Source organism: Pseudopipra pipra, chromosome 27, assembly GCF_036250125.1.
Source record: "Pseudopipra pipra isolate bDixPip1 chromosome 27, bDixPip1.hap1, whole genome shotgun sequence".
NCBI classification, from domain to species: Eukaryota; Metazoa; Chordata; class Aves; order Passeriformes; family Pipridae; genus Pseudopipra; species Pseudopipra pipra.
The window spans coordinates 2,247,609-2,262,031 of record NC_087575.1 but is presented as its reverse complement, the minus strand read 5'-3'; the positions used below and the strand labels follow the sequence as shown (position 1 = coordinate 2,262,031).

General features: G+C 52.7%; 1 protein-coding gene across 5 annotated transcripts in view; it reads right to left on the bottom strand.

Moving 5' to 3' along the window:
* Positions 1–323: 323 nt before the first annotated feature.
* Positions 324–14,423, bottom strand: part of MARCHF2 (membrane associated ring-CH-type finger 2) — a 34,123-nt gene continuing 20,023 nt past the window's right edge. For all 5 annotated transcript variants that reach the window (XM_064637069.1, XM_064637067.1, XM_064637066.1 and 2 more), the window contains 2 exons: positions 5,897–6,106; positions 324–3,201 (listed from right to left, as the gene is read on the bottom strand). In XM_064637069.1, coding sequence (XP_064493139.1) covers positions 3,043–3,201; positions 5,897–6,106 — 369 coding nt within the window. In that variant the 3' untranslated portion in view covers positions 324–3,042. The remainder of the gene's footprint in view (positions 3,202–5,896; positions 6,107–14,423) is intronic.

The following is a 14,423-nucleotide window of genomic DNA, read 5'->3' as shown; positions in this document are numbered from 1 at the left end:
CAGGTGGGGCAACTCCCGGGGGCAGCACCAGGAGCCTCTGCGGGGCAGCATCTCAGGGAGCATCAGGATCACTCTGTACAGCCCCCCACACACCCTCTGGTCTGTCCAAGGGCCAAAGGACTCTTCGCTTCATTCAAACAACATCACCTTGCTTGGCCCACACCCGGGAGGCTTCTGTGCACTGCCAGAGAAACTGCCCAGAAACCTTCAGCTGGGGCTCCTGGGGCAGGTCAGGGAAGCTGCCCCGGGCAGCCCTGCCAGCTCTCAGGGGTCAGCTGGGCTCTGCAGGCTCGGCCCCCCCAGTAACAACACAACAGCCCAAAGTTTGTCTCACTTTTATTTACATAATTGCACAGCCCGTTTCCCCATGACACTGGAACGTGGTGGGTCAGACACTGATTTCCCACATCCACAAGCTGAACATCTCCTCTAGGAAGGAGGAAAAGACTTAAAGAGTGGCTGTTGGGTTTGCAGGGGCACATGCAACAACTCCAATTATTGGCAATGACAATAAAGTCAAGGAAGCTGAGTGCAGCCATGGCTGCCCTACAGCACAGGGCCGGGCCCCCACTGCCCCAGCCAGGGGCTTCTGGCTTTCACAGTTGCATATTAGGATCAACAGTGGGTCTCCTAACTGGAACACTGGCTCCACTAAGTCCTTACCCGGGGAACGTGGTGTGGGAGTGCACATCCCTTGTCACCGGCCAGAACTCGGTGCACTGCAAGGCCAAGCTCCTGGGAGGGACCCAGGGATGAAAAGGTGAAACCACTCCCCCATTTTTCTCCACTGAGAATGTCCTGGTGACAAGGGGGTTGTTGGGAAGGGCCTGAAGAAAGGGGCACCCAGGACAAGGCACAGGGCAGTGGTGCAGTGCCCGCTGCCATGGAAGGGTGTGAGGAGTGGGGAGTGCCTGGGTGGGAAAGGATGGGACTGGAGCAGGGACTGGGACTGGAGCTGGGCTGCAGCAGCCCCTCCTCCAGGAGCACCAGGGCCAGAGTCATCCCTGCATGACTGGGAAAAGGGAAGGTGCCCATGGGTATGTGGCAGAAGGGAAGGGACGGGTCGAAAGAGGGGAGCAGAGATGTGCAGCCTTGCTGTGGCAGAGGACGTTCACCCCATGGTCACACAAGCCCCTCATGCTCAGAACAGAGACTAGTTTGGAGCAGCCCACAGGGACCTGCCACTGGGCACAGAGAGGCTGCTGAAAGATGTGCCGGGGTATCCCTGAGTTGAACGAGAACCCTGGCACAGAAGATGGAGGAGAAGAGCCGACAGAACCCAGGACCCAGGGCTGGAGCAATCCTCTTGGGAGAGACAGGACACTGGTCCCTGCTACTCATGCCACCAGAAACTTCCAGCCCAGGGTCATGGTACACATAAGGAAAAGCATCCTGCTTTGCAGGCAGAGAGGAGGAGGAGGAGGAAGGACGTGGAGTGCTTTGAATCCAAGAAACAACAGGTCTCAGTCTAGGAGGGCATTGGACCGATCCACCTGGGTTCAGCAAAGGGGCAGAGGGACACAGTGTGTCACACACATCACCATCCACACATGGGCACCTTGGAGCCTGCCTCCTCCCTGCTCTCTGCCCTCACCATGACGGGAGCAGAGCCCAGGCTCCAGCCGAGCACACACCTCTGGAGCACCGGGCAGGGCAGCAGCACCGCCGGCATCCTCACAGCCTGTGCCACACGGGAGGCTCAGGGAAGCTCAGCACCAGGCACAAGCACCACATGGCAGGGTGGGAGGGTGGCAGAGAGGCAAGGACCAAAGCCAAACCAGCGAGACCCTTGGCAGACGGGGCACTCTGAGACAGAGGGTTTCGACAGCTGGATGTGCTGGAAATGCAGGTGAGAAAAAGGAAAGGAGGAGGAGGAGGAACACCAGCCCCACAAAAGAAGGGACCCAAACCTGTTCTCTGGGAACCAGCGAACTGGGAGGGTTTCACTAGAGGACACAACAGGCAGGCAGCACTGTCAGGGATGAACTCAATCCCAGCAGCTCCTCTGGAATGTGCAAATAAAGCGCAGAGACAGCCAAGAGCACCTGCGTCCTGCCAGCGCCGCAGGGCATGGCCTGTCCCCTAAGGTACGTGTGGAACTGATGCTACGGGAGGTCCAGCCTCAGGATGGTGAAAGGACATCAGCAAACAGAAACTACAACCTTCTGGGGTCAGGAAAGCTCCTTTCTTGATCGTTTAAAACCAAAAGGCAATGGTGGGTTTAGCTAATACAAGCCATGACTCTCCACTCTTGGATCCTCCATCTACCTTTGCCAGACATACTAAGAGCTGAGTGCATCCGAGTCCTGGGGGTGAGCCAGGAGAGGCAAGGAAAGCATCGTGTGAGATCACATCTGCACTGGAAAAGATCTCTCTTTTTGAAACTTATATCTCAAAATTACAGTACTTTACAATACAAAATGTCTCCATTCAGCATCACGTCATTTTACTCCTTCTGGGATTATAATAATTATTAAAAACACTCAACTTTCTAGAAAGGACAGAACACCATGAAAGAGACCAAAGAGTAACGGGAAGGCTGCTGCAGTATTATCAAAACCAATTTAGTGCAAAGGAGAAGGGGCCTTTCAAGAACGGATGATGAAAAGTGTTCTTTATATGCTCATTTGGAGAAAAGGCATTGATTTAACCTCTGAATGAGATCAGGCTGCCGGCTTCTATCCTGAAGCTTAGAACATCTACACAAAAGGACTGAAACACAATATGCATGGCCATTAAAAAATAATATTATATATAGATATATATAGAGAGAGAGAGAGGGAGATATTTTCCACGTATGGTATTTAGTTATGGGAAAATGTCCCTGCAGAGAGGCATTTTCTGCCACCGGGCTCTTTTGGGCCATTTCACACACAGACGTTGATTATTTGTCTGTTTGTCAAAGTCTGAAGCAGGTGCTGACCGCAGAGTCCCCTTGTGTGGGATGATTGTTTCCTGGTGCCCCCAGAGCTGCCCTGGGCACGTGAGGACACACAGCCCCCCTCGCCCTGGGCTGGCCCCAGTTGGTGGCCACGGGACGGCTCAGACGGTCGTCTCATCCGCGGTTTTCTTCATGAGCTTGGCGGAGAGGAGGGAGTGGGGCACGGGGTGAGGGCTCCTCGAGGCTGGGATCATCAGGCGGACTTTCTGGTTGGTCCTTCGCCACTCCGAGTACAGCTGGCAGTGGTAGCGGAACGAAACCTGGCGGGCGAGAACGCAGCGTCTGTCACCGACCCCCTGTCCCCTGGGTGGTGAGATGCCCTCACCCCTCTGCCTCCGTGTGTCCTTATCCCAAGGCAAGGGACACAGCCCTGACCCCAACAGGGTTTGGGGCACTGCACGGCCTCAGCCTCTGATGGGGAATCAACCCCTTCCTGCTGAGAACAGGCTGAGCGTGGCACAGCCAGAGGGGCTCTCTAGGCAGCACTGGCACGGCAGGACGGGGTTTGCTCAGCTGGGTTTGGGTCCACACTGGTGAAACGCGGCAGGGAGGAGCCAAAACTCACCCCCTCACCCAGCCCCAGGCTGCAGGGAGCACCCTGAGTGGCCAAAACAAGCGTCTGAATCCAAACAGCCTCCTCCCATCTCACAGAGCCCAGTGAACCTCCTTCACCCTTCCCAAAACCCTTCTCTCTTCTGTCTGCAACAACAGGACAGCAACTGGACTCATTTTTCCTGCCGTGGCCTGGAAGACTTGTCTCCCAGGAGGGAGAAAGGGCAGGATGCAAAGGCTGGAGGGACCCGGAGCAGCCCGGCAGAGGCAGGAGCTGGCCCTGCAGTTTTGGAACAGGCCTGCGAGGGGAGCTTCAAGCTCAGCTTAAACATCGAATCCAGTCAGCCACTCATCCAAATCAGGCTTTCATACTTGGTAAAATTACAGGAAGCATTTAGCTGGCAAGTAGAAAGTACCAGGAAGTACATCTGACAGGGAAAAGTCAGTATTCCAATTGATTCTATTCAGGTCTGAGGTAACTGAGCTGCTTGATCTGTGCCCTCCCCTCGTTCCTGTTGCTCCTGTGGCAGTGAGGTTGTTTGCTGCCAAACACATCTCCCAGTCTTCAGAGACAGCGAGGGAGTGGGGAGCTAATGGTGGAAACCTCAAGGAAGGCTCCTGCTCCACAGGAGGGAGCTGCAGCCTTGGCCACAGCCTCTCCCACAGCCCTCGCACCCATTACAGCGATCACCCCCCACCCACATTTTGGCCTCCTGTGCTGCACAGCCTGGGGTAGAATGTGGTAAATGTGAATAAAGGGGCTTCTCTTAAAGTCCTTCTCTGCTCAAGGAAATGTGAAGCACTGCAGAACTGGAGACATTTTAGTCAGGACTCATTATTTTAAACACACAAAAAAACTCCACAAAAAAAATCCCAAACCAAACATTTTTCCATTTCCCCCACATTTCCAGCTTCTCCAGATCAGTTCTGGGAAGAGAAGACAGAAACACTTCCTCTTAAGGGTTCCAGTTTTACCCTGGCTTTCTACAAAAAGAAGCCCCATGTAGGAACTTGCAGCATGGAGACTTTCCTCCATGGCTCCAGCTTTGCCCCCAGAAACTCTCTCTGCAGGCCCCCCCAGAGCAGGGGCTGCTGCAGCACCAGCTCAGCCTGCCCTGGCTGCCCAGTCTGTGGAGGAGAGGAATGTCCTGCCAGAGGGGAAGAGGTTACTCTGAGAAACTGTAGCATGAGATGGCAGGGAAATGTGCTGGGGCATTTCTACTGCCCACAGAACTGCCAGCTTTTTGGGGTCCCACTCTTCCTCCTGCAGCAACTGCACCCCTTCCTTTCCCCAAATGGTGCTTCCCAGCAAGCAGCTGGAAAAGGGCAGCAACAGGGCATGAGCACACACAGGGCTTGGAAGAGGAGAGCCAAAACCAAGATCCAAACCCAGAAATCCAGCCAGCAACAGAATGCAAAAAAAGGGAATGGGAAACAGAGGGAATTCCCTGGCCTGGGAGCCTCTGGAGAGCAGCCCCAGGCCCTGGGGAGGGGCTGGGCAGGAGCTGCCCCAGCCCTGCTGGGCTCTGCTGGCAGCAGACAGGTACCACAGCAAACCCACATCCCCTGCCCTGCTCTCCTCAACTCCCTGCAAGCTGCAAGCTCCTGGCCCCCTAATTCAGCACGTCCAGGGATGCCAAGAGAGGCCTCTGCAGGAAGCTCTTTCCCAGCATGAATCAGTTCAATTCCCAGACAGGGTCAAGTGCAGGTTCCCAGGAATCCCCAGTGCCCCCCAGGCAGCAGCAGTGGGCCAGGGCAGGCTGGCTACCCAGCCTTGGTCTGGGGCTCAACTCCAAAACCCAGCATGAGAGAAGCCAGAGGCCTCCCCAGGGCCAGAGTGTTCCTTGCACACACCTTCTGTCTCACTGACACCTTAAAAGGGTTGTGTAGGAATTTGTTTAGCTGTGGGCCAGACACCCCCAAGGCCAGTCTGCATCCCCTCTGGGCATGGCCAGTGTGTGCTGGGCAGCACAGAGGGACATGATGGCAGATTATTTAGGGGCCAAACACGTCCCAGATTTTACTTTTCCCCTGAACTACCCAGGTACCAAGTTTGTGTTTCTTCTCAAAAATAAGAGCAGACACCACAGATGGGCCATTGCCTGCCCCAGCCCCAGCCCTTCCCACCCAGCCCCAGCTCCAGCCCCGCTCAGGCACATCTGTGCCAGGTACATGACACCCCGGGAACACGGCTCCCGTGCCAGTCTGGAAAGCAGGTGGTCAGGAAGTGGTTTCTCATCCTCAGCAACAGCTCGAGCAGCTCCCACGGGAAGACAATTCAACGGCCACTCAAGAGGAAGAGCCCAAGGTTTCCTCCCGTGGGGAGGCAGAGCTGGAGGGCTGTGAGCCAGCGCTGCCAGGTCCCGCTGGAGCAGGAGCAGGGCCCCGGCAGCCGGCACTTACCAGCGTCCAGAGGACGTAGATTGTGAAAAGTGCAATAGTGAGTGCTATGAGTCCGATGGCCTCCAGGCGGCTGTTGAACTGCAGGTGGTCCTGGGCCCCGCGCAGGCACAGCCAGCCCGAGATCGCCGCCAGCGGGGTGATGAACAGGAAACACACCATGTCACAGAACAGGGTCCTCTTCTCATTGCGGGGCCCGGGGTCCTTCAGCCACTGCGGGGAGGGCGGGAGAAGGGCGTCAGTCAGCACACGGCAGGAGAAGGGTGTCAGTCAGCACACGGCAGGAGAAGGGTGTCAGTCAGCACACAACAGGAGAAGGGAGTCAGTCAGCACACAACAGGAGAAGGGTGTCAGTCAGCACACGGCAGGAGAAGGGTGTCAGTCAGCACACAGCAGGAGAAGGGAGTCAGTCAGCACACAACAGGAGAAGGGCGTCAGTCAGCACACGGCAGGAGAAGGGTGTCAGTCAGCACACAGCAGGTGAGAGGAACCACAGTGCACTGGGGACACTGGGGGCACCTGGTACAGGTGCTTAACTCACATAAACCCTCTCAAAAACAGACCTAGAGAGTGACCAGCATGTTTTTAACAACCAACAAGAGACAGGGAAGACACAACTGAAGAACATGTGCAGGGGAAGGCAGTGGTGGATAAGGAAGCTCCTGGGCTCTTCACTGGAGCAGGGAGGAGCAGGCAGGGGGAGGTGGGTTCAGTAAAGCCCAGCTTATGAGATTTGGCTGGTCTTGGGCTGTGCTTCAATAGAAAAAGGTCCATGACTCTGTAACTCGTGTAGGGGCTATAGGAACCAGGGGCACTGGGGTCTGAGGCCAGGCCAAGCCATAAGGGCAGCTCTCCCCAGTCTTTCTCTTGGGTTCCTTGGGAGAATTGTGGCATTTTAGAGTTTCGCTGGCAATCACCAAACATTCACTTCTTCTAGGAATCCCAATTTGCTTCTAGTGTGGGTTCATTGTAGATACTCGACTTCAACAACAGCAATTGTTCTATTTTTCTGGGATTACGTTATTTTCAGCCTTTCCTTTCCTTTTTTTAGAATAGCAAGCTGCTGTGGTTCCTACTGATACCAAATTGTCACAGCACAGCTTTACTGGGATCTGTGTGTGTTGGGCTGCTGGATCCTTCCTTCTTCCCTCCACAAGGATGACTACCTCATTAGGGGTCTTCTTTGATTTTTTTAAATAAAAATAGGAGAACATTACTGAAAAGGCACAGTGAGAGCAGGGAAGGGACTATCAGTATAGATTGGAGTGGGGTCCTCACTTTGGAACAGACAGCTTGGGAAGGGACCCATCGGAGAACTCTGCACACAAAGCTCCTTCCCTGCAGGGAAACCACCACTGAAGCAGCAACACAGAAGGGGTGGTGACAGGTATGCCAGGAATGAGGGAGACCTCAGCACAGGTAACCTGAGGACAGGGCTGGCCAGAGAGACACAGAGAGCACCGAGGGGAGCAGGGGAGGGGGCACAGGGGAGTGCAGATTTAACTCCAGCAGGGATGTTCAGAGAGACAGAGCAGAGGGGGAAGGATGGGAGGAGAAGCACAATGGGGGAGATGGCAAGCCCGGGCAAGGAGCAGGGAGGTGGCTGGGCTGGTCAGAGCCATGGTAGCAGCACATTCTGCAGCACCTGGGACAGGACACTGAGCTGGACCTGAGCAGAGGAGAGGATGCTGCAGTGACAGGAATGAGCCTGGCCAGGAATGTCACCTGGGAGGACTGATAAGCATGATATTTGAAAGATGTCACCTGAAGCATCTGAATGCTCCTGTGGTAACAAACAATAAACTGGCATTGATTTTAAAGCCATTCTGAGCACAATGCCATGGTCAGATAGCCAGAAGGAAATGTCTTAGAATCATAGAATCATTAACCTTGGAAAAGACCTCCAGGATCATCAAGTCCAACCATCAACCCAGCACCACCATGTTCACCACTAACCCATGTCCCCAAGTGCCACATCCATATGTTTTCTGAGCACTTCCAGGGATGGTGATTCCACCACTGTCCTGGCAGCCACTTCCAATACCTGACAACCCTTTCAGTGAAGACATTTTTCCTAATATCCAATTTAAACCTGCCCCCCTTCCCCCCAAGTCCAACTTGAGGCCTTTTCCTTTCATTCTGTCACTTGTTACCTGGGAGCAGAGCTCCACCCTGGCTCCACCCTCTTGTCAGGGAGTTCTGGAGAGCAAGAAGGTCCTCCCTGAGCCTCCTTTCCTCCAGGCTGAGCCCCCTCAGCTGCTCCTGGTGCTCCAGACCCTTCCCCAGCTCCATTCCCTTCTCTGGACACACTCCAACCTCTCAATGTGTTTCTTATTGTGAGGGGCCAAAAACTGACCCCAGGATTTGAGGTGGGGCCTCAGCAGTGCCAGCAAAGGAGGACAGTCACTGCCCTGGTCCTGCTGGCCACACTACTGCTGGTACAAGCCAAGTGCCACTGCCATTCTTGGGCACACCTGCCTCCTGTCTAGCCATTGTCAAAAGCAGCACCCTGGGTCCTTCTCCACCAGAGAGCCTTCAGAGCAGGCAGAACTGTGGTTTGGACAGGAGCTGGGAGAAGGGACACAGACCTGCAGGTCCCCCTCTCGTGGCTCTGCAGAGGAGATCAGTGTGACAAGCTGTGTGGGGATGATAAGGACACACAGCCTGAGCAGCCCTGAGCAGAGAGGGGGGACAGCAGCTCATGGCACGTCCCTGGCAGCCCCAGCAGCTGAATCTGGCCACATGCCCAGCTCTCCCCAGTCTAACCAAGACAGAGCTGCCCAGTGACCCAGCACTGGGTGAACACCAAATCACCCTGACTGGACAAATGTCCCTCCAGCAGCAAGCCCAGAGCACCTCGTCCCCTGGAACAGGACATCCGGGGGCACTTTTGACCCTTGTACAGTAAGAAGCTCAGGGACTGAAGGCAGATAGGTATTTTACTGCATTTTAATTCTATTTATATTCCTTGTGACCCTTGAAACTCCTTCCTCCTCCCCAAGATGGGAGCCAAATATGTAAAGGCAGGAAGCAAATTAATTTCCTTTTGTAGTAGTTGATTTACTTTGCCAATATGCACTGACCCAATAAAAAAAAAAAAGAACACAATAAGCCACCCTAAGGGCACAAAGTTTCTGGCACAGGAGCACATTAGTGCACACAGGACTTCAAATAAAGCTTGCAAACAATCCATAAAGTGGTCAGGCAGATTAAACAATTTTTGTAGGGAAAACTATCAAGTAAACATGGGAAGGCAACAAAAGCACAATTTGGTCTTCTTCCAGCAGTTTCCATGCTGCAATCATGTCTGAGACTGAAGGGAAAGAGGCAGAGCTGGCTGCTTGCTGCCCACCTGGGCTACGAGCTGGGTTCCAGAGCCTGCTGGAAACAAATTCTCTCTACTTGGGTGACGAGAAGTTATTCTGGGTACAACTGTATTTCTTTGTCCTCTAGCATGATCCTGAGGCTTTCCCAGATGGTGGGATCAACAGGGTTGTGTAAGGGAGCTCATTTCTGGGACCCACAGCAGGGCTATGTGATGATGAGAAGCTGACCTGTGGGTGCTGCAGTGCCCATGGACCTTGGGTGAGCCCAGGGATGGGAGGCAGAAAAAGGCACCAGGACATAATCAGCTCCTCTGAAAGACAAGAGCAGAGCTCAAAGCATATCAGAGCAGTCTCCCAGCCAGTCCATCTCAGCACCTGCATGTCTTGGGGCAGGGCTGCCTTCTGCCCCTTGGGACCTGTGGGAATGGATGGAGGAGGGACTCTCCCAGCAGCACTCAGCACCTTGCAGTCTTTCTGGGGGGGTTATAAAAGGGTGTTTTCAAAATTAGCTTCCATTGATTTTTACAGCTGACTTACCTCCTGTGGCTAAATGTCCATGGCCATGAGCTGTCAGCCCTGCCTCACACCACACTGCCTGCAGCACTCCTGTGCCCCGTGGGACCACAGGGACCAGGAGTCTCACCCAGCACGTGCTCAGGTCTCTCCCAGCCTTGCTCTGGTGAGCACCAGTCAGGACCAGCATGACCTGCCAACCTCACCAGCTGACCCTGCCACAGAGTCCCTCAGAGCTTCACAGCAAAGGTATGATGCAAGCCACAGCAAGACACAAGAATTTGGATGCATTACAAAACATCCCACGTTCTTTCTGCCCACCAAAGTTACCCTGTGCCTGCTCAGGTGCCTGTTGGTTTTCCTTCTGCTGCTGAGGTGGTGCCTGGCTATACAGGCCAGAAAAAAACAAATGACCTTGACTCACAGTAGCACTGTTAGCCCTGTCCTTGCCCTGAGAAACCTGCTGAGCCAAAAATTACAGCTTCAGACGAGAGACTGTCACATCCCTGCTCTAGGCCTGCACCAAACCTCCTTGCAGGCCACCAAGCTCCACAGGCAGCCCCAGCAGGATGGTCCTATTTCCTTTACCAAGATGGGAAAGAATGTTTTCTGACAGAGTACCCAGAGTTCAGGAAGCCAAAATTCAGAAATGCCTCCAGCCCTGCAAGCAGGGCAGTTAAATGCTGCAGAGCAAAGTGCCCCTCCTCACCCCCCTGTCCCCAGCCACCTGCCATGGATGCTCTGCAAACCTCCACAAGCCAAATCTCTCCTTGTACAGGCATGAAAACCTTCCCAGTGCCCCCAGCCAGCCCCAGCTGCTGGGAAGCACAGGGCACAAGGACAGCAAGAGCTGCAGGAGCACTAGAAGTGGTGGACAGGAGAGGAATCTATCCAAGCAGCACCACAGGTCACTGGGACACTTTCCTACAGAGCAGCAGGTCAGTGTGACCAGGGGAAATGTCACACCACGACCTGTGCAAACACAGGACCACAGCACTGCACCCACTGGTCCTCTGGATCATCACAGCACAGACAGGGCTGGACAAGGTGGTGAAGATGGACAGGCAAGGAAGACACTAGTGCTGGTAAGTACCCAGAGCAGGTGGATGAAGTATTTCCCATTTCAGCCCCAAAGAGGCCACTGCAGTTTGCAGAGCAGTGCCAAGGGGATCTTGTGCTGGATCTGAGAGGAGCATCTCCAGACAGCAAACACAAGCAAAGAGATAAAGGAAAAGATTAGAGGAGTGGGAGTCAGCTGGAACCAAGAGGGGTTTGTTTTTCACCAGATCCAGGGGTCTAACAGAGGCTTGCACTGAGCAAGGAGAGAGCTGGGCTGGGGAAGGGCAGAGGAGCACAGATAGGGCAACAAGTGCAGTGAGTCCAGCACAAGAGTTCGAGGAAAGCAAAGGGAAAAGTCTGTCTGTGAGGAAGATAAGGCTGGAGGAAGGGTGGGGGAGAGCTTACATCACAGCTCAGTTCTCTGAACTGGAGGGGGGGCAGTGAGAGCTGCACTGGGCACTGTGCCCGAGCCAAAACTTCTTTCCTTAACCACATAAACAGGAGTAACATCACAAATCCTGCCTGCAAACCTCCCTTTGCATGCACTGGGGACGTTCCCACAGCAACTCCCACACCCACAGAGGTGCAGGAGACTCAGGAGATGGAGTAGGACTGCATGTGGCAGACCCATGGGAGGTGTCCCCTACTCCAGAGTGACCTACACAGCCAAGCAAACACCTCAGAGGATTTAAAACACATTTTGTTGCAGGTGACATTGTGTTTGGAAGTTGTACTTTCCTTAAGAGACAAAAAAAAAAAATCCACTACATAAAATATCCAGTTAAAATGAACCAAAAGTATTGGCAATCACTGAAAAGGAAGCATCTTTAATCCAAATTGCACAATAAACCCAAAGGAGCAAAAAACTGTCAGGCTTCTGCACAGCACAGCTGCACCCTTGGAAAGAGGAGCTGTTTTGGGCAGGCAAAGGGACATGCAGGGATCACTAAAGCTGCCATTTTTAAATAAAGCTGTTAACACACACATTGCTGGAAAACACCAGCACTGAAGACATGGAAGCAGAATTTTCTTGGAATTCCATCACAAGACTTGCTTGCAAGGACAGAAACATGGGAACAAATGGTGTGGTTGGACTCCTCCAATAATGACTGGTTCATCTGAGAAATCTTTTTTTGGAATTAGTGAGTTGTCTTAAATGAGTTTTGCTTTAGCAAAGGCACTAAACACTGAGAGAAGCATTATGAACAAGTGCTGCCTTACACTCATTAGCTTTCACCACCAGGATATGTTGACTTCCAACATCCCAGCAGTTTTGGCAAAGCCAGAGCCTTGGCCTTGGCAGCAGCAGTTCGTGCCCACTCTCAGAGCAGAGACCTGTAACCCCTTGGTTCCTCTCCCTGGTATTTACACAATGTGTGGACAAAAATACATCCTTCTTCTGGAATATGGACTGACCTTTGCTGGGACTAAACAACTGCTGCCTGAGCTGCCAGTCTGGGACATTCCTGCAGGGGCCTGGGCTGCTCAGCACAGACCCAACCACCCCACCCCAGGACTGTGCCCAGATGATGGGCAGTGATGGCCAATGGAGATGGGAAACCAAAGCTGGCTCACAGCAAGGGCAGATGGTCCCAGACAGGAGCCTCTGGGCTGTGGAAGTGGTGTTTCTCTTCAGCCCACAGAGAAACACTCAGAGGGGACAAAATTAACAACAGGTTAAAGCTTTAAACACTTTATAAGTGGTTAATGAACTGAAGAGAGAAATGAGAGGGTTTTGTCACAGCAAAACACACAAAACAAGGCAGCCATGGAAAGGAAATATTTTTGCTGGTAAGCTGGGAAAGCAAAAATGGGCAGGAGTGGGCTCAGGTGCCCCAGTACAGACTGAGCCACGTGCCCACCTCCCCCTGTGGGCAATGGGCTGCAGCCAGGGAGAAGGGCAGGAGCTGTGCAGAAGGGCTGGTGGCTGTAGAAACAGTCACAGTGTCACCCTTGGTAATGCTGCCTGGAAATACACAATGCATCAAACATAGTCCCAAGCACTTCCATTCATGTAGCTCTGCCTGAAATCCCAGAGGACAAAGTGTCTTCAGTGGGGAAAGCACTTTGTAAGAGAAAACAGGTTTGTGATGGATTTTGCCACAGACCAAAGAGAAGAGTTTACATGGAAGGGAGAACACTAAAAGAGGGGAGGTGGGTGAATATTTTGACTCCTACACAAGCTGCTGTAACAGCACTCACCTTGGTTCTCCCAGTGCCAGGAGGAGGCAGGATCCTCCAGACAAGTTGTCACATCCTAACTTAGGTTTTCTAAGAAGGCAACAATTAAATGATCACAAGAGGTGTTTCCTTCTCTCCCTACAGGACTCTAAAGAACAAGGTTTGGCTGAGACGAATTCAAGGCATGAAACATTAGGGCAAATAAAGCCAACCCTGCCTAGAGAACTGTGTGCCCACCTGTAGCCTGGGAGAAAGAGCTGTCCAAGCTGCAGCAATCTTTTACATCCAAAGACCTGTGCTCCTCCTTCTACCATGGTCTGGACAGCAAATGTTCCTGGAAGAGGAGCAGTAACCAGGCATTTTCTGTGCTTGATGTTATTAGAACAAAGAGGAAACCACCTGCTCCAGGAAAACTGTGTGTGCTGCAACTTACAGTTTGAACACTTAACCTCAATATTGACTGCTGAAGTCTTCCAGGGAACACAGAAAGTATCTTGCACTTTTTGACTGTGCCAGCCCTGCTGGCTAGAGTGTCATGGAGTCAGATCCCTTCCCTGTAAACATATGGATGCACATTAAACCAACATCCATGTAGGAAAATCAAGTACTGGAAATCCATCCCTCTCCAAGGCTTGGCCATCTTGTTCTCTGCTGGGGACGTGCTCCTCTCTCAAGAGCCCCAGTCCACAACCCTCTTGTGCTGGAGACCACTTCAGAGCTGAGCAGAAGCCCTCTGTCCTCTCACAGCACAGGCAGCATCCTGCTCCTCTGGCTATAGACTCTCCAACCACCTGCAGGGGTCCAAAACATGCCCCTAAAAAGCGCTCAGCCCATCGATCTCACAACCCAACAGTTTACAAAAGCATTTCATGGGTTTGTTTTTTTTTTAGTTTTCAACCCACTTCTTAGCTAAAAAATAACTGAAATAGGCTGAACTGCAGGAGATATTTCCCCCACACCCATGGGCCAGCCTGTGACTGCCAGAGCTGGCTCTGGGCTCAGACAAGTACCCCACTCCTGGTTCAGAGGTCAGGCACACTGGCAGCCAACACTGTTACTATTTTTACATTGAGCAAACCACAACACAAATAAATGGTTGTTTAAAGAAAACAAAATTACGATTCTATTAAGAAATTATCTTTAATCCATGCTGGACAAGGTTGACACCTTCCCTCCCTTAAGGAGGCTGCAAAATTAAATTAACGTTTGTGAAGTGCTTGGATGTCATAGCAATAAGTAGCCCAGAGAAGCCTGTGGGAAATGAATAGTTTGGTCTTGGTGAGCAGGGACACAAGAGTACACAGTGGGATAAACAAAATTAGCTAGTGAGCATCTCCCACCCATGCACTGCTCCTGGAAAACACAGTCTGTGACCATGAACACACTGTAGAGCAGATATACCAGAGGCCTGAAGTAAAAACTAAGGCAATTTTGGTCATGGCGTTTCCTGA